Consider the following 24,312-nt stretch of genomic DNA (forward strand, 5'->3'; position numbering starts at 1 on the left):
ATGAATCAAAATAAATAAATAAATGGGATTTTCTCTTCTTTGCCCCTGTCTGAGTGTCTGCATTTTCTAAACTTCTCTGTTTCTCCTCCTCCATGGTCGACCCCTTCGCATGGCGAGACGAAACCACACAACCCCACTTGGCTGCATAGCATGCGACGAGCTTAGCGAATTGGGCGCAGGCACAGAATTCTGGCTCATAAACAACCCCTCTATTCTCTCTGCACTCGACACTCACTCTATCGCTCTTTCTAACAAATCATTGATCCTTATCTTCGGATGGTCCGATGATCCCTTTGATAATATTAAGGTTAAGATCCACCCTGAGCTTTCTCCCATCGATGCTGAGTACATTACCGCCATTGAATGGCTTGTTTTTGATGATATTCGTGTTCTTGCTGTTGGGATTTCTTCTGGGTATTTGTTGATTTATTCTTTGGATGGTGGTTTGATCCATAAACAGGTCAATTTCTCTCTCTTTTCTCTTTGATTTTCCTACTTTTTTTATTGATTTTGTTTGTGATTTAAATTGGGGTTTCTACATCCGTCAATTTTGCAAATTTTGATTCGGGGGAGGGGGGCGGAGTGATTTTTTTGGGTGTGCAGGGAGCCGGGGTGATTCGGACGAGATTCTTTCACGAGGGGTTGTGGTTCATGGTTGCATGTTATTTTGGGGTATATATATATATATATATATATATATATATATATATATATATATATATATATATATATATATATATATATATATATATATATATATATTTTTCAAGAGCATAGGGAGCTGCAAAGGGCAGAGATATAGACGAGATTCGATCACATGGGAATTTAGTTGATGGGTGGGCGCTATTGTAACCTAGACTTTATGCGAAGAATTCAAAGGAGAAGTTGAAATGACATTGAAAAAGATGGGACGCAAGAGGGTAGTGGGGTCCGATGGCATACCTATCGAAGTCTAGAGATGCTTGGGAGAGAGAGGATGTATGGTTAACAACTCTTTTCAACAAGATTTGGAGAAGGGATAGGATGCCATTAGAGTGAAGGAAAAGTACTATCATCCACTTGTACAAGAATAAGGGTGATGTGGAGGTTGTTCCAACTATCGAGGAATTAAACTAATGAGTCATACTATGAAACTTTGGGAGCGGATTATTGACCAAAGATTAAGGAGAACTATGAAGATTTCGGAGAACCAGTTTTGATTTATGCTTGAGAGTAATAGGATGCCAGTAGAGTGGAGGAAAAGTACTATCATCCCCTTGTACAAGAATAAGGGTGATGTGCAGGTTGTTCCAACTTACGAGGAATTAAACTAATGAGTCATACTATGAAACTTTAGGAGCGGATTATTGACCAAAGATTAAGGAGAACTGTGAAGATTTCGGAAAACCAGTTATGATTTATGCTTGAGAGATCGACTATGGAGGCCATCCATCTTATAAGGCACTAATGGAGAATTATCGAGATAAGAAAAATGATTTACATATGTTTTTCATTGATTTGGAGAAGGCATATGATAAAGTACCGAAGGAAATTCTTTGGGGACATTAAGTAGGAAAGAAATCGCAAAGAAGTATATTGATATCATCAATGACATGTATGAGGGAGTTAGCACGAGTGTGCGTACTAGTGTTGGTAAGACCGAAGAATTTCCTATTACAATTGGAGTGCATCAAGGTTCCGCAATTAGCCCGTTTCTTTTTGCTATAGTCATGGACGAATTCATTCATTCATTATCATTACCCCCATTGCCTCAAAGAGGCTCCCGCAAGAAGCGGGGTAAGGGGGGGTCGGCCAATCGGGTGTACGCAACCTTTCCCCTGCAATTGCAGAGATGTTGTTTTCAATTGACCCAAAAGCGATAACGAGACGACAACGGGAAGACCATCTTCTACTTCATGGAAAGGAAGTAAATAGGTTTTACGAGTCATAGATTGAAGGGGAAATTATACCACACGACAATCCGACCGACGTTGTTATACGACACAAAATGTTGGGCAGTGAAACATTGTCACGTGCGTAAGATGAATGTGGCGGAGATACACATGTTACGTTGGATGTGTGGGCATACAAGAAAGGATCGTTTGAGGAATGAGATTATTAGGAAGAAAGTAGGGGTTGCAGCGATTGAGTTTAAGATGATTGAAAATCGTTTAAGATGGTTTGGGCATGTAAGCAGAAGATCAAGTGGCAAAGTGATAGAATTGCAAGGGGGTAGGGGAAGACCTAAGAAAACTTGGAGCAAGGTGATTGAGCACGATATAAGCCTACTTGGGATTGAGGAGAATGTGGCGTTGGATAGGAGAGAGTGGAGGGAGAGAATATACGCTGATGAATTCATTTGACTTATACGTCTTCCATTTTGACTCTCTTACTTTTACTTTTTATTTTTATTTTTTATAATGCTATTTTGAAATGTGCTTATTTTACTTATATTTATTTTAAACTTTATTTATTTTTAGTATCCCTTATAATATTTTTATGTAATATATTCATATATAAATAAATATATATATTTTCCTCTTATCTTACTTTCATTAATCCCACTTTCTTCCTCTTCCTTGTTTATTCCTTTAACTTCCCCCTCTTTTCTGGTTTTATTTGGTCACAATGACGATCTCCTACGACGATTCATGTTAGCCGACCCCAAATCATTTTGGGACTAAGACTTTGTTGTTGTTGTTGTTGTTGTGGGCGCTATTGTAGTCTTTAGAGCAAGATTAACGCTGGTCTGAGCAATAGTTTTATTAAGTATTAACCTAAGACCTTCCATTTAAGTGGGAGAGTATGACAAAAGTCTGAGCAAGAGTCTGGAATATCCAAGACGTTTAAACAGTAAATTCTATCTTAATTATTATTTTATACATTTTTTATTTTATTATTTTTTACAACTTTGAGAAGTCTTGAATAAGTTCGAGGGGTGAAGTGAAAAAAGCAAGTCTGAAAGGGTCTCGACAAGAATCAGATAAATTGAAAAATAATAAAAATTAATAAAAATCTGAATTGGAAATCTTAGCTCAGACGAGCGTTAATCTTGCTCTTATAATTTTATTTGTGTAGTTGACATTGGGATACAATGCGTTGATTTCCTTTCTTCTGTTATTGCCTGTATTGCGAATTGATCATAGATAGGAAAGCCTATAAGTCTAGAAATTGTTGATTCTATGGCCAATGCAGTATTGTTGCTACCTTACGAAGTGAGTGATCTGCGATTACCCTCTATTGTTCTACAGTCTACACTCGATGGTTTGCTTAATTCAGTTTAAGCCTTGAAATTTGGAATTATTATGAAACCCATAGAGTTAATGGTTTAATGAGTTCAACTTTGAAGTATTAGTTGGAAGAAATATGAAAAAAGAAGCACATTTTGTTGGGTTGAGGACTGGTAGGAGTGGTTTCTCCTTCCCTGGACTGCTTGGCCTTCCCTATTAATTAGGAAGCGTTGTGGTGAATGGAACATTCTCTCATGGATTCAAGATTTGGTCTTTTTGTGTTGAAAAATTCATTGATGGTCCCTTGTAGGATGGGTGTAACTCTGTAAGGTTTGTATGAATTCCAAAATCAAGCCCAAAATAGTTAGATTTGAATGGACTAGAATGGATAAGGTTTGGAGTGGACTGTTTGACTGTCCTTCACTGACGAGAACTTATGATGTGTACTAGCATATCTGAACTGCATACCAGTAAGTCACAGATCTTTTATTATTTGGATTTGAATGGACTAGAATGGAAAATTTTGGAGTGGACTGTTTGACGGTCCCTCACTGACGAAAACTTGTGATGGGTAGTAGCATCCCTGAACTGCAAATCAGTAAGTCACAAATCATTTACTATTTCTTCGTATTAGGTTCATAAGAGCCATGCATAAGTTATTTTTAGCGTTGGAGGAGAATTTGGCATATTTATTTTTTTACATTGCTTTGATAATATAGAAGAAGTCTTACACAGCTACACGAGTTCTGTGTTCTTCTTTCAGATCATGCACAACTCATGTTTATGATGTTTAATTGTTTAGAGGGCTGTTCTTGGCATGTCTGGACCGTTGTTACAGTGTTACTAATTTATATTCACCCTTGTTTTAGCGTTAAAATTTAATTTCCCTTTAGGCAGCAACTTGTGGCTGTTTGGTGACATTCGTAGCTGAAATGCTCGTCCTGCTCCATTTGTGGTAGTATGTACAATCTTGCAGGCTGTTTAACAAACTTGGTCATATGGAAAGCATGGTTTATGTGTATTTGATTGCAAACGCTTAAAATTGAAATCATGGATTATTATTCTTACGCATTTCCTCTTTACTTATACCGTTGACCCATTCCATTTTTGTGCCTGCCTTTTGATGCAGGTTAATGATAAATTTTAAGTACTTAAGCTTATTTCAGTGACAAATTATCTGCTCATGTTTCTGTTTAGATAATATATCCTACACGGATCTTGAAGCTTCGGGTTCGTGGGACAAAGAGAGATATTTCACAAGATATATCAAATGAGGAGGTTTGCATTGTTATGAATGGAGTGATAGCACGTTTTGATGGATCTGATTTGCAGGTGATTGGTCTTCACTGTAATAATTCTAAAGTTTAAGTATGCTTTCTATTGTCCAATTTCTATAATGGAGATGTCTAAAGAACTGTTTTGGCCTACTTTGTTCTCCTTTTCCTATACGTCTATTTCCATTGAAATAGGCCTCCTTATCCGTCACTCCCTTGGTATACACTGTGAATTGCTTTTCTAACTGGGAGCTTGTCATGTTTCCTTCTACACTGGTAAAAAAATACCTCTTAAAAACTAAATACAACAAGTCACCTGTAAAGGAAAAAAGGAACTGAATACTTAAAAAACCAGAATGAGGTGGCTGATAGGTGTTGTAACTTTTAGTGGACTAGACTGCAATACCCTAGTAAAGGCTCATAAACTTAATGCAATTTATTGCCTAGTTTAGCTGTAGAGATAAAATTAGTATTCCTAAAAAAATTTAGCTAACAGCTGAACCCAATTGGAAATTCAATTCTGTGACAGCTGGGCTCATGCCCATCGACTGACTGCAGCAGCTACTAAGTGTTATTACGGCTTTATCTTGTTTGTGCTTTGTGCTGCACCTTTGCAAAATGAAGAGCTTCCATTTTCAGCTCTATTTGAGATTTCAAACTTTGTTGACTTATTGTTTGTTTGTACTCAGTCGGATCATTTACTATTTAGTTTGTTGTTCATATCAATACAAAAGTAATAGAAATTATCTTATTTGTCATATTTTCAGGTGCTAATCAGTAATCACACCCCTAACTTTTTGTTATTGTTGAAGGATATCATATATTGTATGATATTTTCAATTGTAATAAAGAGCCTATGTAAAAGATTTGTGGATCCACCACTGGTTTGCATCTTATCACTGTTTATCTCTGGTCTTGGAAACTAGGAGTTCCGTACTTCCGTCACTTGTAGTACCCAGGGGTGTTAACGAGAGGATGAGGCTTGGCTCGACACTAGCATTTGACTTCGAGCTGAGTCTCGAGCTTTTTCAAGCTTAAAAATATTCAAGTTTAAGTTATCTTAAAACTCAACTAAAGTTCCAAGTTTTTACTTCTGTTATGCTATAATATTTCCACAAACTTATGCATTATCTTTTGAGCTTCTCTCCAATATTCTACAAATCTTTACTTTTAATTTTAAAGTAAATGTTATACTGAGTAACATGTAAAATGAAATAACCAAAAAATATTTTGGTTATTTCATGAGTTCTCAAGTTGATATCAGTGGTGCTTTCTCATGAAAAGTTTGAGCATAGCTATAATTATGTACAAGCCAGCTAGGCCCATTAAGGGCATTAACACCTAGTAGCAGCAATATGTATATTGACCTCTTTTTTCCCTCTATTATCTCCTCTTTGCTTGTTTCGTGTGAGGGTATGTGGGTAGAATGTTGAAATTAAGATTTATCCAAGCTGATTGGAATTCATGATATTTCTCTCCCACTATTAATCATTTCATACAGAGATAGTACTGATTTCCGAAGTCTTCACTTTTGTGATTTTCTGATCATTTTTTTCTCTGACTTTCAGTTGATGTTTTTATCCTATGCCTTTCAGACTATCAGTTGATCTTACCCTCATTTTTGTGATGTAGGATATGTTACGGCGATGGTTTCGAGAAACACAAACAAACTTTTGGGATCAAAAGAGGAAGAAAAGAGATTTGGATGATTTTGAGGATTCTTTTGAGAGAGTTCCTTACCAGCTGTGGAGTGTTAACAAATATGGAGCTTGTGCTGATGCAGCAATCACAGGCGTTATGCCACCTCCATTAATGGATTTTGAGGTACTGCCTTACTAGTTTCCATTGGATCTTATGATGGTTGCTTAGTGGAATCAGTAGATTATGGGTGGTTGGATCTTTTCTATTTCTCTGCTGTTTTATTTGTTCTTCTCCTGCAAAACTACTTTATCTTTTATGGTCTCCTTAGGTGTTGAAGTACACTCATAATCATTATATATCCTGATCTCCAAATCCGACCTTATTCTACTACTGTAAATGATAGTCTTACATATATTGTTATATTTTTACCTCTAACCATCTCCTTGTGGAGGAATAATACATCTGTTTTGCATGTTTAATGGGGGAAAAGTACTTCCGTGGATTTGTGTTTTCATCTGAATTACAATAGGCACACCTTAGCAATTAGCACTCCTGTCGGATAGGATGACGAGCTAATGTTTAGATGCTTAAACAACAACTGCTCATGAACCTTACCAAACACAATTCCAGCCCTGTGCCTAATACTCTTCTATCTCTATGTTGAAACTTTCCATCTCACCCTCCTATTTAATCTCCTCTCTTTGCGTCCACAATCAGCATATGGATTGTTTGCACTTGTTAGTATTAAACTGGGCTTTAGAGCACTGAATAAGACAGTAATTCGATCCCAATGTTTGAGAAGGTTGTCTGGAGGCATTTATGAGTTAGATCAGTTGTGCGGGAGTGTTCATATTTATTTAAGATTCCAGGGTGTGCATTTCACTTGAATACTTATATCTTAAGGTTCCATTCCAGGGGCTTTCGATTCTTGATAAATGTTCTCTCACTTCAAGTTCTCTATGGAATAAAAGATACAGTTTTTGTTGTTGCTCTTTAAATATCCATGTTTTATGGAAGCTATCTGAAGTTATTCTGGTACTTGAATTCAGCTGCTTTTATTGTTGAGCAGTCAAGCCAGCGCTATTACCGTGCAGTTACAATCGGCAATGATGCTGTCATTTCAGCATACAGGTATACTTTTACAGTCTCTTTCATCTCCTATGCCACCATCTCCTTGCATTTTAGTGTGTTAGATGCTTGTTTATTCAGCTTCGATTCGCCAACTACTGCTGTATTATCTTTGTTTATCACACAGGCTTTCAGAAGACAAGAATAGGTCACTTGTTGGTGCCATCCTATCAAAAGTTGTTCCTGCAACATTTTCAACTATAGCTTCATTCTCCAAATTGTTATGGAGAAGTGACAGATCATCTCCAAAGAAATCTGAACCAAAGCCTCAGCCATTTGCTCGAGGTAGAACACCCTGTTTTTTCTTTTTACGCAAAATTTCTCAAATCATGCAAATGGGTACAAGATGCAAATTAGTTAAAAGGGAGGCTTGAAATTGAGTTTTCAATCTCAGTAACTATGCTGGCACCTTAAACCTTGGCCCTTGTTTACTGTAAACAAATGTACTTTTATTTTGCAACAGTAAAAGTCTGGATCATGCTTTATTGCTAATACTGTATTTATAATTTCCCACAAATTCCTAGTCTAGTGGTATTCATATGCGTTAGGATTTTCTAGAAATTTGCTTTGTATGAGGACCTAAATCATTCTCACAGGTAATTAGCTAACTAAATTAAGCTGGAATGTTCCACTTCATAATTGCTTTTCTCAGCAAAAAAATCTCCCCAAACTCTGGTTTTATGTATTCTATGTTATCAAACGGACATTTTGAAGTGTTAAAATACAGTGGGGAACTTTGATAGACCAAGGAAAGGTAAAGGAGACTAGGGAGTAAAACTATGAACCAGGGTTAGCCACTTTTTATGCTGGGGCCTGGGGCCTGGGGGGTGGGGGGAATATATGTATGGTGCTGTAAGTAGTCATAGACAAGGTTGGAGCTGTTGACCTTGACCAAATATGTCAGTTTCCAGTGATATACTTACTTTGTTATGAATCTTTCGATATATTAGTCGCATATTCTTTTTTGAGATAACCAGAAAAAGTTGTCACCTCACTGAGATTAAGTAATTGGGGAAATATGCAAGGGGTCCTACTATTATGAAAGATCTTTTGGTAAGGCTGTGTCGAAATTTTATCTATGGAGGGGTTGGGAATATGACATTATTTTTAGACTGAGTGAGTACTTTAAAAGGTCGTTTGAACTTTATTCTATGATCAGAGAAGAAACGAGGCTCTAAAGTGGAACAAAAAGGAAGGTGAACTAGATGATTAGATGATACCTCGTACCTGTAATTATAAGAAGGATGCAAAAGCTTTCTCTAGTCTTAGATTTGCTGCTGATTGCCAACCATCCCTGCCGAATATCTAGCTTTGACTTTGTTTCATTCATTCCCTCTGTCCCAAAATGAAGTTCACACATTAGAATGAAATGCAAGTTAAGTATAGTTGTTAAATGTTAAATAAAAAATTGAAAGTGGGTGAAGAGAGAAGAAGGGTTGTAGAAAGTTTCGGAAAAGAGAATAATATTGATGGGATGGAAAGAGAGAAAAGGAAAAATTAACTGTGAGAAAGAAGAATGGATTCTTTTACGGGACTCCTCAAAATGGAAAGCGTGAAGTTCATTTACAATGAAGGGAGTATAAACTTATCTATTTACAAGTTCAACGGAGTTCTGTGTCTTTGGGATTTTCTGGTCTTATTTTAAAGTTTTAATTTTTAGAAGAATGCAATTCACCATCAACAAAAAGTTAAGAAGATGAGATCTTTCAAAACAGGACTATAGATTAATAGGTTTTTTGAAAAGTAGATAACACTCAGTGGCGGATCTAGAATTTTCGAAACGGGGGTATGAATACAAATTTCTATATTCTATGATAAAAAAATAAAAATTTGGGTCCAATTCTGTTAAAAAAGGTCCAAAAAAGGGTCTAATATCGGTATAAAAAGAGGGTCAAATTTACATTTGGTATAATATTTTGGTCCTAATAATTAAAATCTAAACTTACCATTCACTTCACTTGTATTATCTACCATTTTATTAGTCTTTGAGCATCTCCGATAAACAATAGAACAATTAAAAAAATAGAGGGAGTAGCTAAGTAGCACCGATACGGATACGGGGACGGGTACGGGGACAGAAAACGGCAAAATCAAAATTTCTAAAAACGGGTACGGCTCGGATTCGGCAAAAGTTAAATAAATAAATAAATAAATATAATACATTTAATGTATAATATATTACCTTAAATTTAGTTTTTGTAAATTAAATGGAAATAAGCTTATTAATTTACATTATTTCAATCACAATTAAAATTAGATTATTAAAGAATAATGTTTCATACTTATCACGTAATGTCTCTAGGTCTGATCATGTAAATTAAATGGAAATATATCAGTTTAAGCATATATTACTCAACAAATAAAGATAGTTTCCCTTTAACAAAACTAGAGACATTAAAATTTTACTTTAGTGGGTGACAACTGTATTCCTACTCACCCACCCAAAAAAAAAACAGAAAAAAAAAAACAATAACAAACAAACAAAATAACGAGGATTCCAGCCTTTCTCCCTCAATAAGAAAAAGCCAAAAAAAACAGAGAAGGTTAATCAATACTCATCGCCGGCGAGGGATTGAGGGAGACATGGAGAAGACGACGGCGTAGAAGAAGAACCGGCGAGGCGGCGACTTCCTCGAAGCTTCCTCGAACTCTCGAAGAGAACTTCGACTTCATCGAAGCTTCCTCGAAGCGGCGAACAGGAAGAACGGGCGATGAGACAACCGGCGGCGGCGACCGGTGAGACTGTGAGGCGACCGGCGGCGAGTCGGCGACGACCAACAACCACTTACCAATGACGCAGGTGACCAATTTGGTGAGTTTGAAAATAAAACCCTAATTAATGAATTTGGGCTTCTCAGCACCATAGAACCTCTGAAAATGCTAATTCAACCCCCAAAAACGTACCCACCCGTCTCCAAAAACGAATCCAACCGTACCCATTTCCAACCCGCGTACCCAATTTTCAGATTCGCCCCGGTACGTTTTTGGGCCGTACCCGTACCGTACCCGACGGTACCTGGGGGCCGTACCCGTACTTCATAGGGGAGTAGTAAACAATGGACATAGAAGTATAGAACCATTGATGAAATTGAAATCACATTAAAAATCAACAGAAGTAAAAGATTATACTTCGCTTCATATCTGATATCTAGCATTGTGTTCATAAATTGTTTTTTAAAAATTATACTTACTCATGCATTTAATTTTCGCTATGTATAAAACTGAAATTCATCACAAAAATAAAATGATACGGAGTATATCTATGTGACTGAAGTTAAAATGGCACGGGGAACGGTCGTTGTTATTGAGTTTCCCCAATGCATGTCCCTTGGTTCATAATGTGTCTTTTGTGGATTATGGCCATTCATATGAAGGTGATTTTGATGTGGAATATGCTCATGCCTTGAATGAGAGGTCTAGAAATGATAACCCCAATAATCAAAATTTGGCTAGGTTCCCACCAAGGCTATGGCCAAGGAAGTGGGTATGATAGCCAAAACCGAGGTGGCTATAGAGCACAAGGCTATCAAAGCCAAGCGCCCTATGGTCAACCTGAAGGTTTTGGCAATCAAGGCCAATACAATCAAGGTAGTTATAATCCCAACCATCAAGGTGGAGGGGGTTACAACTACTCTTATGGGCAATTTCGGGGTGCCTCTAGTGGGGGTTATCCTTTGAACTCGGGAGGTCCATATGGTGCGTCTCAATTTCCACCTCCCGGATTCAATGGACCAAGGACCTTTGACAACCAATATCAATCAAACCTTAGTGGTTATGGCAATGCACCTCCACCACTCCCGCCTCTCAAGTCTAATCTTGAGGCTCTTATGGAGTCGTTTGTGGGGGCGCAAGCCAAGAAGAATGTCGAGTTTGAGGATGGATTCAAACAATCCAACACTCACTTGAAAATGATTGAGACCCAACTAGCACAACTTGCTAGCACCATCAAAGAGCAACAAGTGCATACAAGTCTCCCACCCCAAGGTCAACCTCCTAAGCAAATGTATGCAATTATGACAAGGAGTGGGAAGACTTTAGATGATGGTGCTACACATGTTGAAGCTCCTTGCTCTAGGGGTGAGAATTCTAAGGGAAATAAGTCTTCCGACCGTGATGTGGCGGAAGAGAAGTCTCATGTCGACGACATGAGTGATGGTGATAAGTCGAAGGAGACTACTCTTCCTCCTCTCCCAATTCCTCCTCCCCCTACCCTCAAAGATTTGCCGGTAAAAAGCTTGATGATCAATTTCATAAGTTTTGGGAAACAATTAGCAAGCTATATGTGTCATTGTCTTTCACCGAGGCGCTTAAGCAAATGCCACATTATTCTCGGTTCATGAGAGACATTTTGAGCGGCAAAAGGACTTGTGACACTAATGAAACCGTGCACCTAACGGAGCATTGTAGTGCTTTGATTTCGAGCCTTTCCCCCCAAAGCTCAAGGATCCCGGGAGCTTGTCGATACCTTGTAGCATCCAAGAGCTTAGGTTTGACAACGCTCTATGTGATTTGGGGGCGAGTGTAAGTATTTTGCCGTTCAAAATATATGAGAAACATAGTCTTGGCGATCTCACCCCTACCCCTATGTCCTTGCAATTAGCCGATCGCTCGGTTATGTTCCCATTGGGTAGGGTTGATGATGTTCCCCTTGTGATAGGGAAGTTGACTTTTCTTGTTGACTTCATTGTCTTGGATATCGATGAAGATGCCCATACCCCTATTATTTTAGGGAGGCCATTCTCGGCTACGGCGGGTGCTCTCATCGATGTTCAAGGTGGCCTTATCACTTTGAAGGCGGGAGACGCCAAGGCTAGTTTCAAGCTTGCTATTGATGATCATTGTTGCTCTAAGATGAGTAGTTGTATGAAAGTTGACACTCTTGCTTGTGTTGAGCACAATCATTCTTGTGCTAATACTTCTAACAATCCTTGTGTTCTTAAGTGTGATTTTGAGATTGATAGGAAAGTCAAGAAGTATATACACGAGAGCTCCTTTGTGCTAGGCGATTCCTATGATGACGTCATCACCATTCCCGACACATTCGGGATGGACCTTGATGATGTGGGGTCACTCACTTCGGCATGTAATGGTAAGAGGTGTATGAGCAAGGCAATCCTACGCCTAGGAAGACTTGGTTTGGTCCGCCACATCACGGTCCGAATACTCATTTCCCTTAGAATTCTCACCCCTAGAGCAAGGAGCTTCAACATGCGTAGCACCATCATCTAAAGTCTTCCCACTCCTTGTCATAATTGCATACATTTGCTTAGGAGGTTGGCCTTGGGGTGGAAGACTTGTATGCACTTGTTGCTCTTTGATGGTGCTAGCAAGTTGTGCTAGTTAGGTCTCAATTATTTTCAAGTGAGTGTTGGATTGTTTGAATCCATCCTCAAACTCGACATTCTTCTTGGCTTGCGCCCCCACAAACGACTCCATGAGAGCCTCAAGATTAGACTTGAGAGGCGGGAGTGGTGGAGGTGCATTGCCATAACCACTAAGGTTTGATTGATATTGGTTGCCAAAGGTCCTTGGTCCATTGAATCCGGGAGGTGGAAATTGAGACGCACTATATGGACCTCCCGAGTTCAAAGGATAACCCCCACTAGAGGCACCCCTAAATTGCCCATAAGAGTAGTTGTAACCCCCTCCACCTTGATGGTTGGGATTATAACTACCTTGATTGTATTGGCCTTGATTGCCAAAACCTTCAGGTTGACCATAGGGCGCTTGGCTTTGATAGCCTTGTGCTCTTTAGCCACCTCGGTTTTGGCTATCATACCCACTTCCTTGGCCATAGCCTTGGTGGGAACCATACATAGGGGGGCCTCTAGGTTGCCTACCCAAATTTTGATTATTGGGGTTATCATTTCTAGACCTCTCATTCAAGGCATGAGCATATTCCACATCAAAATCACCTTCATATGAAGTGCCATAATCCACAAAAGACACATTATGAACCAAGGTACATGCATTGGGGAAGTGACCATAATCTTGGCCATTATCACAAAAAGAAGTGCCCGGAGGCATAGTGTCACAAAAACTAACCTTGCTCTTCCCCTTAGTGAGAAGAGTGGCCGAAGGAGGTGGAATTGTAGATGGTGATGGCGGTTGGCTTGGTGTGCTTTCAAGCTTCTCCAATCGCGAGCTAAGCTTCTCAATGATCCTAGCTTGCTCCATAGCATAGACCGATCCTTTACCATCATCATTCCTTCCCTTGCCATCATAGTCCCTTCCACCAACGTGCCAAGCTTGATAATTTTGGACCACGTCCTCAATTATCTCTTCAATTTGATCTTCGGTCTTGTTCATGATGGGACCTCCCGCGCCCGCATCAAGGCTTGTCTTTGAACTTGGGCTCAACCCCAAGTAGAAGGTTTGAAGCAACAACCATTTAGGGATCCCATGATGAGGGCACTCCTTTGGTACTCTTTAAAACGATCCCAAGCTTCGAAAAGTGACTCGTCTCGCCTTTGTTCAAAGGATTGAATTTTATGGCGATATTCCGTCGTCTTCCCATGCGAGTAAAACTTGCTCAAGAACGCACTAGTCACCTCGTTCCAAGTGCGAAGTGAGTTGGGCTTGACCTCCTTGTCAAGCCAATCACTAGCTCGCCCAAGGAGAGAGAAACGAAACAATGTCAACCTCACGTAGTCCGATGTCACACCATTGTGTTTGATTGTGTCACTATAGTGCTCGAATTGTTTGAGGTGCTCGTGAGGTGACTTGTTGCTCTTCCCACAAAAAGGATGGCTTTGAACCAAATTGATCAAAGCGGGTTTGATCTCGAAGTTGTTAGCACTAGTTGTGGGTGCTTGGATACCGCATGTTGCTTCAAATTCCCCCGGTATTCCCAAATTCTTAACCGGGAGCGCCATAGTCTCAAAATCTTGCTCACTCTCTTCTTGTTCCACACCAACACTCAAGGATTCGAACCGGTTGTGACTTGATGAGCTAGTTCGAACACGCCTTAGTGTCCTTAGTGTCCTCTCCATTTCAAGGTCAAGAGGATGGAGGGTCCTTTGACGAGCACGACCCCTATCAAGCATACAAACTCAAGAAAACCGTGAGTATTGCCAAGGAAAAGAAAGCTAAGCAAGAATGCAATGTTTTTGTATTTTCTAATGATAAACTAGTCTCAACAAAACTCAATAACAACGATCGTTCCCCGGCAACGACGCCATTTTGATAAGGTGTTTTTCCGTCGTTGAATAGAAATTCACCTAACCAAACAAAATTTATAAACCGCTAAACTAACCGGCTATATGGACTATAGCGACAAGTATAGGGATCGTCCCATAGAAACGGTGGTTATCGAATTAAGAGATCAAGCTAGTTCGAATAAGAATTGGTTTGAATTATTACTAAGAAACTAAAGCTAACAATTAAGCGAAATTGAATCAAGATAGGGAAACGTTAGGGAGTCGGGGATAGGCTAGGGAAATCGGGGGAAATGAACTAAACTATCTAGCAATGATGATCATGCAACGACTTGGCGAATAGGCAAATAACATCAAATGACGAACCCGCCACCTCTCAGATGGGGTACGCTAAGCGTCTAATCTACGGAAGAGCTTTCGCCTAATCCTAGACTAAACAAACTTGCATATATAGGCACAACTATTTGCTTACACAAGATAGGCTCACATTCTCTTGCCAAACCTAACCTATGCTTCCAATTGAATCTAATCGAATAGCATTTGCAACTACCACTCAATTAGGCATGGATATCCTATCACCAAATCATATTTAATCACATTAATCAATCAACAATCAATCATCAATTTCCCCTAATTAAGCCCCTAGATTCTCCCCTTTCCCTAACCTAATTCTACTCACTAATCATTCTAAAAATTAAGAAATGCATTAATTCTAGGCTAGCAAGCATGAAATTGAAAGATTAGAAAGAGAGAGTCAAAGAGTAGAACAACCAATTGAACAATCAACTAGAAAATTAAGAATCAAAGCAAAAAGAATTCAAGAATTAAAGGAATTTAAAGAACAATCAACAACATAACAAGAGCAAGAAGTAAGAAATTGAATTGAATTGCAAGAAATTAGAAGAAGAGTTTAAGAAATTACAACTTGATGCTTCAATGGAGGAGAGTTTCTCTCTCTAGAAATGCTGAAAATCCATTTTTGGGATTCTAAAAATGTAAAACTAAAACCTATGTTACTCAGACACGGGTGTCGGTGTCGTGTCCGACACGGGTGTCGGGGTGTCGGACACTCCGATCCAAATATTTGTAGACACTCCGACACGGTCAAAGGAGTGTCTTGACCAGGAATTCTGACACGGCTCCCATACAAAGTGTCGGATAAAAAAAGCGACACTTTTTATTAAAAATACATAAATAGTTTAAGTTAAAAAAATCAAAATATAAAAGTTACTCATAATATCCAAATTCAAAAATATAACCCCTTAAACATAAAATAGATTGTCTGGAGAAACTGAAAATGCAAAAATACAGAATTAAAAAGTCAGCTAATTAATTAAAACTTTAAAAGGAAAAAAAAAAAGAATAATGAATTTTTTTTCACGAAAAGACAGCTTACTTGATCAATAGAGTCTCCCTCAAAAAAAATAAAAATAAAAAAATCAATAGAGTCAATAGAAATCTTATGATTAATAATGAGACTTTTTGAATTCTGGGAAGATAGTCACGTGGGATTGTCCCACTTCCCCCACCTAATTAATTAAAGAAAAAATGTTTAAAAAAAAAAGAAAAATAAAAAGGGTAAAGTTTTAAAGCCCACTAGGCAGTCAGACACCAAACCACCAACTAAATAAGGCACCGAACAAACAGAACAAAACGACGGGAAGGAAAGAACGCCGGAAACAATGGCTATGGCTGATTCTCAAGATTTAATTTCAACAAAAACAAGAATTAAAGAGTGCATTCAACTCGGATTTTCTACCACAACAAAAGCACTAACAATATTTTTGCTCTTTCGCCTTCCCCCACCTTCAATTGCTAGAGTTAGGGTTTCGAATTCTTCAAGATCTAATGCTTAAGGTTTCGGCTAAGACGAGTTAGGGTCACCACCTACGAGGTATATTTTGCAAATTTTGAATTTTTTTTTCTACCTTTTTTCCTCCTCCCGATTCCGACACTTTATTCCGGACACTTTTCCGACATCGGTGTCGACACCTCCCCGGACACGTGTCGAGCGTCGTGTCGCGGATCGGGTCGTGTCGACACCAACACCAGCCGTCCGGGGGAGTGTCGGAGTAACATAGACTAAAACTCTACGCTAAAATAAAAAATGCAAAATCTATTTATAAGTTTCCCCAAATAGAAGCCGAGATTCGAAAATAAGCAGCCCGCACAGCCATTCGGTCGCACATACCCACTGTGCGACCGAACATAAGAAACCCATTCGAGCAAACTTTGAGCAAACTTTAAGCCCTGTGCGAGCAAAGACAGCGAAGAACAATTCCTTCGTCATGTGCGACCGAACAAGAAAGCCTGTTCGGTCGAATGGTGTTTTCTTGGCCTTTGTCTCCTTTGAGCTTTGATTTGGTCGAACAGCATAACCTGTGTGGCGGCACAAACTCTTGTGCGGTCGAACAATAACCTGTGCGGTCGTTTTCCAATTTTGAGGTTGTGCGACCGAACAAAAAGGAACGTTCGGTCGCACAAATCTGCAGTCCTTGATGTCCATCAGCCCTCCTCTGTTCGGGCGCACAAGTTCAAACTCGATCGCACAAGCCCTGTTTTTGGCTCAATTCTACTTGTTTTCCATCACTTTTCATCATAGCTGCTGCGCTCCCCGCCTTCTATTCACCTATAAAGCACAAGATGGAAAGAAACTTATAAAAACAATCACACAAAAAGCTATAAAAACTATAAAAAAGCATAACAAACTAACATGAAATCCTAAGCTAAGAGCGACATAAATGTCGCTCATCAAAATCACATTAAAAATCAACAGAAGTAAAAGATTATACTTCGCTTCATATCTGATATCTAGCATTGTGTTCATAAATTGTTTTTCAAAAATTATACTTACTCATGCATTTAATTTTCGCTATGTATAAAACTGAAATTCATCACAAAAATAAAATGATACGGAGTATATCTATGTGACTGAAGTTAAATGAGTGAGAAAGAATAATACTAAAAGAAACAAATTTACAAATGATACAACTATACACAATGGGGAAAAAAATGGGGAAAAACATGAGTTGAGAAGATTTGACGCTGCACTCCTTGTACAATCTAACACGCCTATAACACACTTAACCAACTGAGATAACCTTATTTTTGTGAGGTTTAATAGGAAATTTTAATTATATACACAAACCATTTTAAAAACTGCTATCATATTTTGTTTTGCGGATCCGGGGAATGGGGAATGAGGGTGTCACTGTACCCCTTGTACTCCCCTTGGATCCACCACTGATAACATCGGCAACGTGGTTTAATATTTTTTTGCTTTATTTTCCTACTTGCATAAATAAATACAAATATATGGAATTGCATGTGTGTTATATGAAATTAAGTACATAACTAAATTTATAAACACGTATTCTAAGCAATTGAATACATTTTATATAGAGATGATGTATGCATCTAGGTATGAATGATGCACACAGGTATTGTTTGATTATGAACGAAGGGATTATGTAGACGTTCACCTTGAGGATGTCTTTTTGACTTGTCTTCTTTGTGTAAAAATCCAAATAAATTTATAGTAAGGAGGTCCACAATAATTTTTCCAACATTTCATAGTGTTTGCCGTACTCCCTCCGTATTTTAATGAGTTACACTTTGAACGGCACAAAGGTTAGGAGGTTTGAGACTTTGAGTAGAATTTAGTAAACTAATTGCAAGTGGAGTAGTGGGTTAATTATCTATTGTTAGAAATAGATAACGGATGAATTATTTATTGTGGGAAAAAGAAGATGTAAGTGTGGGGGACCATGGGAGGGAGAGAAAGTTTAATATAATTGGGAGTGAGGACCATGAGGTAAGGAAGAAATAATAAAATAGGAGAAAAGCATACCATAAATAGAAAGTGTAACTCATATTAAAACACGGCTGCTTTTGTAAAGTGTAACTCATATTAAAATATGGAGGGAGTAGCTGGCATGGCATTTCACGAGGTTAAGTAAAGGTGGAAAAGAATACGTAGGAATTTCATTTATTGGAGTATTACATCTTGTTGTTATTGGGACTGTACTTTAAGAAATACTTTGTATAATGTAGGAAATGATATCTCATAACTGGCTTAGATGCTTTGTTGATATGCTTTTCAGCTTCCTTTCAATTAACAGCTTATTACCTGTTTGCAATGCTATCAAAAAATTAAACAAAAAGAAAAGGAAAAAGATTATTTGAGAAATGCTACCTGCACGGCTGCATCCCCACTTAGAGTGAATGTTGTATTGTTTTACCAGTGCCCATTTTAATAAGAAAATTTTCAATAAACAAAGAAAATAGGAGAAATGCTGGTCTAATGGTAACGTAAGACTGCGAATTGCACTCCCAAATGAGGGCAAGCATAACAGTTCTTACTCAATTTTTTTTTTTTTTTTTTTTTTTTGTGTTTTTATTCTGGTTGATGAGTTTGTATGAGCTTTCTGAAGGTGTCACCTTTTTTTTCCACCAAAACCTTGAATATACATCGCCTTTCAGAGGATTTTTAACCCTAAATCACAAGTTGCATTGTTTTATGTTTCCACCATTGTCTTTTTGTTTGTGTGTGCGAGTTGCAACTTATTTACCCAAACTGAACCATTGCTATGTTATGTAACAGCTGCTTCTCTGACTTGTTTGAAAGATCCACCAAGAAAAGGAGAGAAGCTGACCTTGTCACCTAGCGGTACATTGGCTGCTATTACAGATTCACTTGGTCGGATATTGCTCTTAGACACTCAAGCCCTTGTTGTGGTTCGACTGTGGAAGGTGTGTTCTATGCACCACCGCACACCTCAATTGAATTGGTCCTTACAAAAATTCAAATGATAACTCTTCATGTTATTGTTCCCCTATACCAGGGATATCGTGATGCCAACTGTCTTTTCATGGAGATGCTGGTTAAGAAAGACTCTGCTTCAACTTCTTACCACGAGTACAAGAAGAGTGATTATTGTTTGTGTCTTGCTATTCATGCTCCTAGAAAAGGAATCATCGAGGTACTGGCATTTGGCAAATCGGCCTTTATTTCAGTCATCTTGTACTTGAATTTATAATTCCTGACACTTTTTCACTGCTGTCTATAATACTTCCTTCGTTTTGTACTAGTTGCAATGTTTCTGTTTACCATGCATAACTTCAACCTTTAATGTGTTAAACTATCAATTTGTAAAAATTATAAAAAGTAGATATTTTGAAAATGTACATTGAGACAAATTTAACAAGATCACATATGATTATGTTTTTTCTTAAATACCAATATAAAATATCAATGACGCTGCAACTAAATGAACGCGGAGGAGGTAAATATTTGGGGTGGAGACGTGGAGTGGTGAAGTGCATCAATAATTAAATACTGATTACAAGAAGCTTGGGAAAGTTGGTACTCTTTCCACATTTTAGAGATAATTAAGATATCAAAAAATGTCATCAATAAAATATTTACTTCCTTTTTAATATTTGAAGAATAGGACTCTGTCTCATGTGTACTGTCCTGCACCCTAAGTCCCTGACAAACATGTTATGTGTGTGTTTTATTTAATCATGAACTTTGATTTTCAATTTCCAAATTGCAGATAATTGTACTTGGACTTCATCTTTTGTTGCAAAGTTCTTGTTTTATGAGTTTTGAATGATTTTATTTTGACAAAACGATACACAGATGAGCTTGACCGTAAGCATGCACTTAATCTTAGATTCTGCAGTGAACTAGGAATTTGAGACAGAAAACTAAAGGAAGAACATGAATATATTGGATTGACAAAACTGAAATTACAGGGAAGAAAAAGATAAGCACAAGCATTTGAGAGGCTTGCTCTCCCCCAGAGTACTAAAAGACCTAAATGAAACACTCAACGTTGCTCTTCATGAATTCTTTCTCTCTAATCCCACCTATTTATAGTCTCTGATTCTCTACTCTCTTTCTCCTGTAACTGATTTTCATCTTCTTGCTCAAGCTACCTCTGACTGGATTATAATGACTATCCTCAAGGCACTCCTCCCATATTCCCAATGCATAATAGTGTGTTCTTTGTTAGCACTAAGATAAATGCTCAGATGGCCCGCTTTGTGCAAGATCATAAAGTGAGTTTATAGTAATGAGCTGTGAGCTGTGTTGGTACATTGTTGCATTACCATGAACATTTGTATAGGATATTGTATAAATATGTAACAAGTTCATTACGAGTCTCGATTTTATAAATTATGATGGGCTACAAGTACTTAAGTATCCTCTCCCCTTTCCTTCTTGATGTATGAATGAGATCTTTGATGATTTGATTTGGTACTAGAAACCCACCTCGGCTCTATGAGAATAATAGTACTGCTTGAAGGTTCTGTCGTATTGGGTTCTGGGGAGGGTTAGAGGTGCACAGCTTTACTCTGGAGTGTAAGCACATTGATTGGCATTACTCAATAACATTCAAATGCAGTTTCCATGCTTGTCGAAATTCCCAGTACCAGTTGCCTACCTACATATTTCAAATATTGTTTGAAACCACCACTAAATTTTTGTTCGTATTTCACAATTACACTTGATACGACATTATCCTGGCTCCGTTGCTGAATGTTGACAGTTTCGTATTGCAACATTCTTGGAGCTAGTTTATGCGTAAAACTGAAATTTGAAAAATAGGTGTGACTTTAGAAGTGGGTATTTCCAGATTTCCGCAATGTCGTGTTAGCTTCATAATAGTAGCGTATGTAGCAATAATCTAGTTTTGTCAAGCTTTGTTTTGCTAGGTACAATTGTAGAGGCAGCTTCTGGGAATAAATGTATTGGGGATTTTAGAAATTTCCACCTTCAAAACATCAAAGTGACAAACTATTTCACTTGGTAAGCTAAAGCCACATGTTTATTGGACGACACTTTTAATATCTGGCCTCTGTAGCAGTATGATTCTGGTGATGTAAGATGTATCAAACTGAAGAACTGTGTGGGAGGGAAGCTAGTATGTCGTCTCTCATAGTCTTCTGTGAAATTGTTAACTAGTCCTACTAGAAAAATAGTTGGTTTATGCGTCATTATAATGAGAAAATTAAGCATGTGCAATGTATGGAGTATGTAGTATGGAGGAACTTTTGGGGGCTTAGGCAGGTTGACCCCGTAAATGTGGTTATTGCTTGCCGATGATCAATACAAGTTTTTCTGCTTCTCTTCTTTATTTACCTAACAAGACAGGTTTTTCTGCTCCGGCCACTTTTCAATCCTTTATAAAAAACAAAGTATGTGGTTCATCCTCCGTTCTTTAATACCCCCGTCATGTTCATAACATCCAATCCCATGACCTTCAAACTCTTCTTTTGTTCTTCAGATGATCATTCTATGATGTTTCTTTAATGCCTCCCCTTCTGTTAATCATTGACATCTTCTGCCCTAGACGAGAGTCTTCAGTTTGCTGATTTTGTATCATGCCTTTCTGTACTTGTGGAGATTAAGTTATGACAACATTCATCCTGGTTTTATTTAGTTGAAGATAGGGAAGTAGTAGGGTATAATATACATACTTTATTTCCAATGAGAATATAAAGCAGAGTGACATGTTTTCGTCATATTCCGTTTTTCTTAGCATGCGGTATAGGACACCCCTTAATTTCAGAGCATTAGAATTTAGAATGGGCTGAATCAAATGTCTTCTCAATCTGGAAATCCAATTTTCTGTGATGATTGGGTTTACTGCTTTGTGCACATTGTACCCTTTGGCTTTCAAAGAGTGAGTGTTGTTGAAGGCATTAGTAACGGTATGTACTTGTATTATTTGTTGTAAGCAGTGGGAAACTCTCTATTGTCAGCAGTTGAGACAGTTAATGACTCTTACATTGACAATGACGACCTGGTTTTCCTTCCATGATGTACACTTTAGACCGTTGAGTTGAGCCTGCTATCCGTAAAGCCCTAGCTTTACTCTCACCTGCAGATGCAATAAACATTGCAGAAACACCCAAATAACAAGGCCAAACCAAAAAAGGATAAATAGAAGAAGGAAGATTGATTGATTGCACTTAAACTGAACGGTTACAAGGAGTAGTAGCTTTAGGCTACAAATCTCAGTTAGTAACTTTAGGTTACAAATCTCTTAACTCTTTACAATTTTCTAAATACTTTTCTCTTTCCTCTTCTCCTCTACTTATACTACTTGGCTGCTTACAAGCATTAAATGACCCTGCTGTACTTTTGCTTGTCAGGTGGTGGCAACGGCCTTGTGGGTTGCCCCTCCTTCTGGTACAGTTGCAGTAGGTGCAGTTGCAGTGTTGTTGCTTTTTTTCCCCTTTTTGTTGCGCCTCTGGTATACAAGAAAATGTGTGTCAGGGGTGGGTTGGTCCATTACACTATCCTATAACTTGATTGCTGCCTTTTGAGGTTCTAACTAATTTTTTTACTGAGCTGCTTTTCCTCTTGATCAAACTGCAAGAAATCAACAGAATCCCTCACATACTGTTATTTACCTTTGCAAACTGCAAGAAATCAACAGAATCCCTCACATACTGTTATTTACCTTAGCAAAGTGCAAGAAATCAACAGAATCCCTCACATACTGTTATGTACCTTTGCAAAGTGCAAGAAATAAGGGCAATATAAGAGTTGGTTACAGAAAATATTGGAGGTATTTTGTGAATAAGTTGGTAATGGAGAGGAAGCAAGGGAATCTGAGATGATAAATAAGAGTAGATCATTCAAGAACATAGAACCTCAGTCCTGAGGTTTCACCTAGGAGAGCTCCCCGCCTCTCGAAAGTTGTCAGATTATATTTGATCCACACACACACACACACACACACACACACACACACACACACACACACATTTTATCTAGATGTTCATTGTGTTACTTGTGAACCAAGGTGTTATCAAACACTTGGCTTGTAGAGAATGTATCCTTTTCTGAGACCTGATTGCTTATCTTCTGTAATATTGATGATCCCATAAGACAAGATTATTGACCTTGCTGTGACATTCGTGGGAAGCCATTGGGGGTTCAGCAGGATGCACTTTGGGTGGGGGGTTGAGATCTTTGAATTGCATTTCTTTATTGAGAGAACTGTATGGATTTCTGTAATATGTTCCTATTAACAATAGAAATAGAATGCATTGATACAGGTGTGGCAGATGAGAACAGGTCCACGGCTTCTAACAATTCAATGCGCCAAAGGAAGTAAGATTCTTCAGCCAACTTACAGATTCAGCTCGTCCATTACATCCTCTTCATCATACATGCCATTAGAAGTTTTTTTATTGAATGGAGACTCTGGTCAATTATCAGTTTTAAACAGATCACTCAACTGATACACTACTCCCTATGATTTAATTTTACATTCTTTTGTATTTTCTAAGCTGTAAAAGTTCTCTGTGTATTTATAATACTAAACCATTTACAAATGTGTTCTGATTTTCGGAGCACTTTCCTGGAGCATGAGCTCTCCAGTCTCCAAGGATAATGACTAAATTGTAAATTATTCATTATAACATTTATAAGCAATTCGTATTAGACCCTTTTTTTTTTTACGGGAAGAACAATATCATTAATAGTAAGCTATACGACATCCAATGTTTATCATGCACCCTGTTTTTAAATGAAAGAACACAAGGGATAATTAGAAAGAATAATAGGAAGAATGTGAAAGCAAAATACAAAGAACATTGATAAAATATAACCAAGGAAAATTTGATTCTAAAAATACAACCTTTTAGCGATCTATTTAAAAAGGGATGACTTTATGTTTATCTAAGAATAACACAACCTTTTGGACCTATCTTCTTTTAAAATGATCTCCTCTATAATAACTTGCTAAAATAGGTAATATGCTACAATATTTTTTAATCTTCTTGTTAATTATATAAAGAAATAATGTTTAATTTGTGAGGTTGGTTTTCATATTACCTATTGTAGCAAGTCATTTATGAGGGGAGACCTTTAAAACAAGA

At 37.9% G+C, this 24,312-nt stretch overlaps 1 protein-coding gene and 1 non-coding gene across 5 annotated transcripts; both read left to right on the forward strand.

The window, feature by feature from the left end:
* On the forward strand, nt 1-23,890 carry LOC110796088 (uncharacterized). Of its 4 annotated transcripts, none has more exons than XR_008932673.1 (9): nt 2-460; nt 4,407-4,541; nt 6,116-6,307; nt 7,194-7,255; nt 7,380-7,537; nt 19,013-19,161; nt 19,254-19,391; nt 21,133-21,226; nt 23,488-23,623. XR_008932673.1 is itself a non-coding variant. In XM_022001117.2 (8 exons), exons 1-8 carry the CDS (start codon nt 110-112, stop codon nt 23,671-23,673), a joined length of 1,386 nt encoding a protein of 461 aa, XP_021856809.1. In that variant the 5' UTR covers nt 1-109; the 3' UTR covers nt 23,674-23,890. The 4 variants fall into 4 exon arrangements, 2 of the variants coding, with proteins under 2 accessions (XP_021856809.1, XP_021856811.1); XR_002535512.2 differs by having other exon boundaries at nt 23,473-23,610; XM_022001117.2 differs by lacking the exon at nt 21,133-21,226 and having other exon boundaries at nt 1-460; nt 23,473-23,890.
* Nucleotides 13,650-13,751, forward strand: LOC130460451 (small nucleolar RNA R71). The gene has a single exon (XR_008920316.1). It is a non-coding gene; the product is annotated as a small nucleolar RNA R71 (small nucleolar RNA).
* Nucleotides 23,891-24,312: the final 422 nt, after the last annotated feature.

Source organism: Spinacia oleracea, chromosome 4, assembly GCF_020520425.1.
Source record: "Spinacia oleracea cultivar Varoflay chromosome 4, BTI_SOV_V1, whole genome shotgun sequence".
In the NCBI taxonomy this organism is placed as follows: domain Eukaryota; kingdom Viridiplantae; phylum Streptophyta; class Magnoliopsida; order Caryophyllales; family Amaranthaceae; genus Spinacia; species Spinacia oleracea.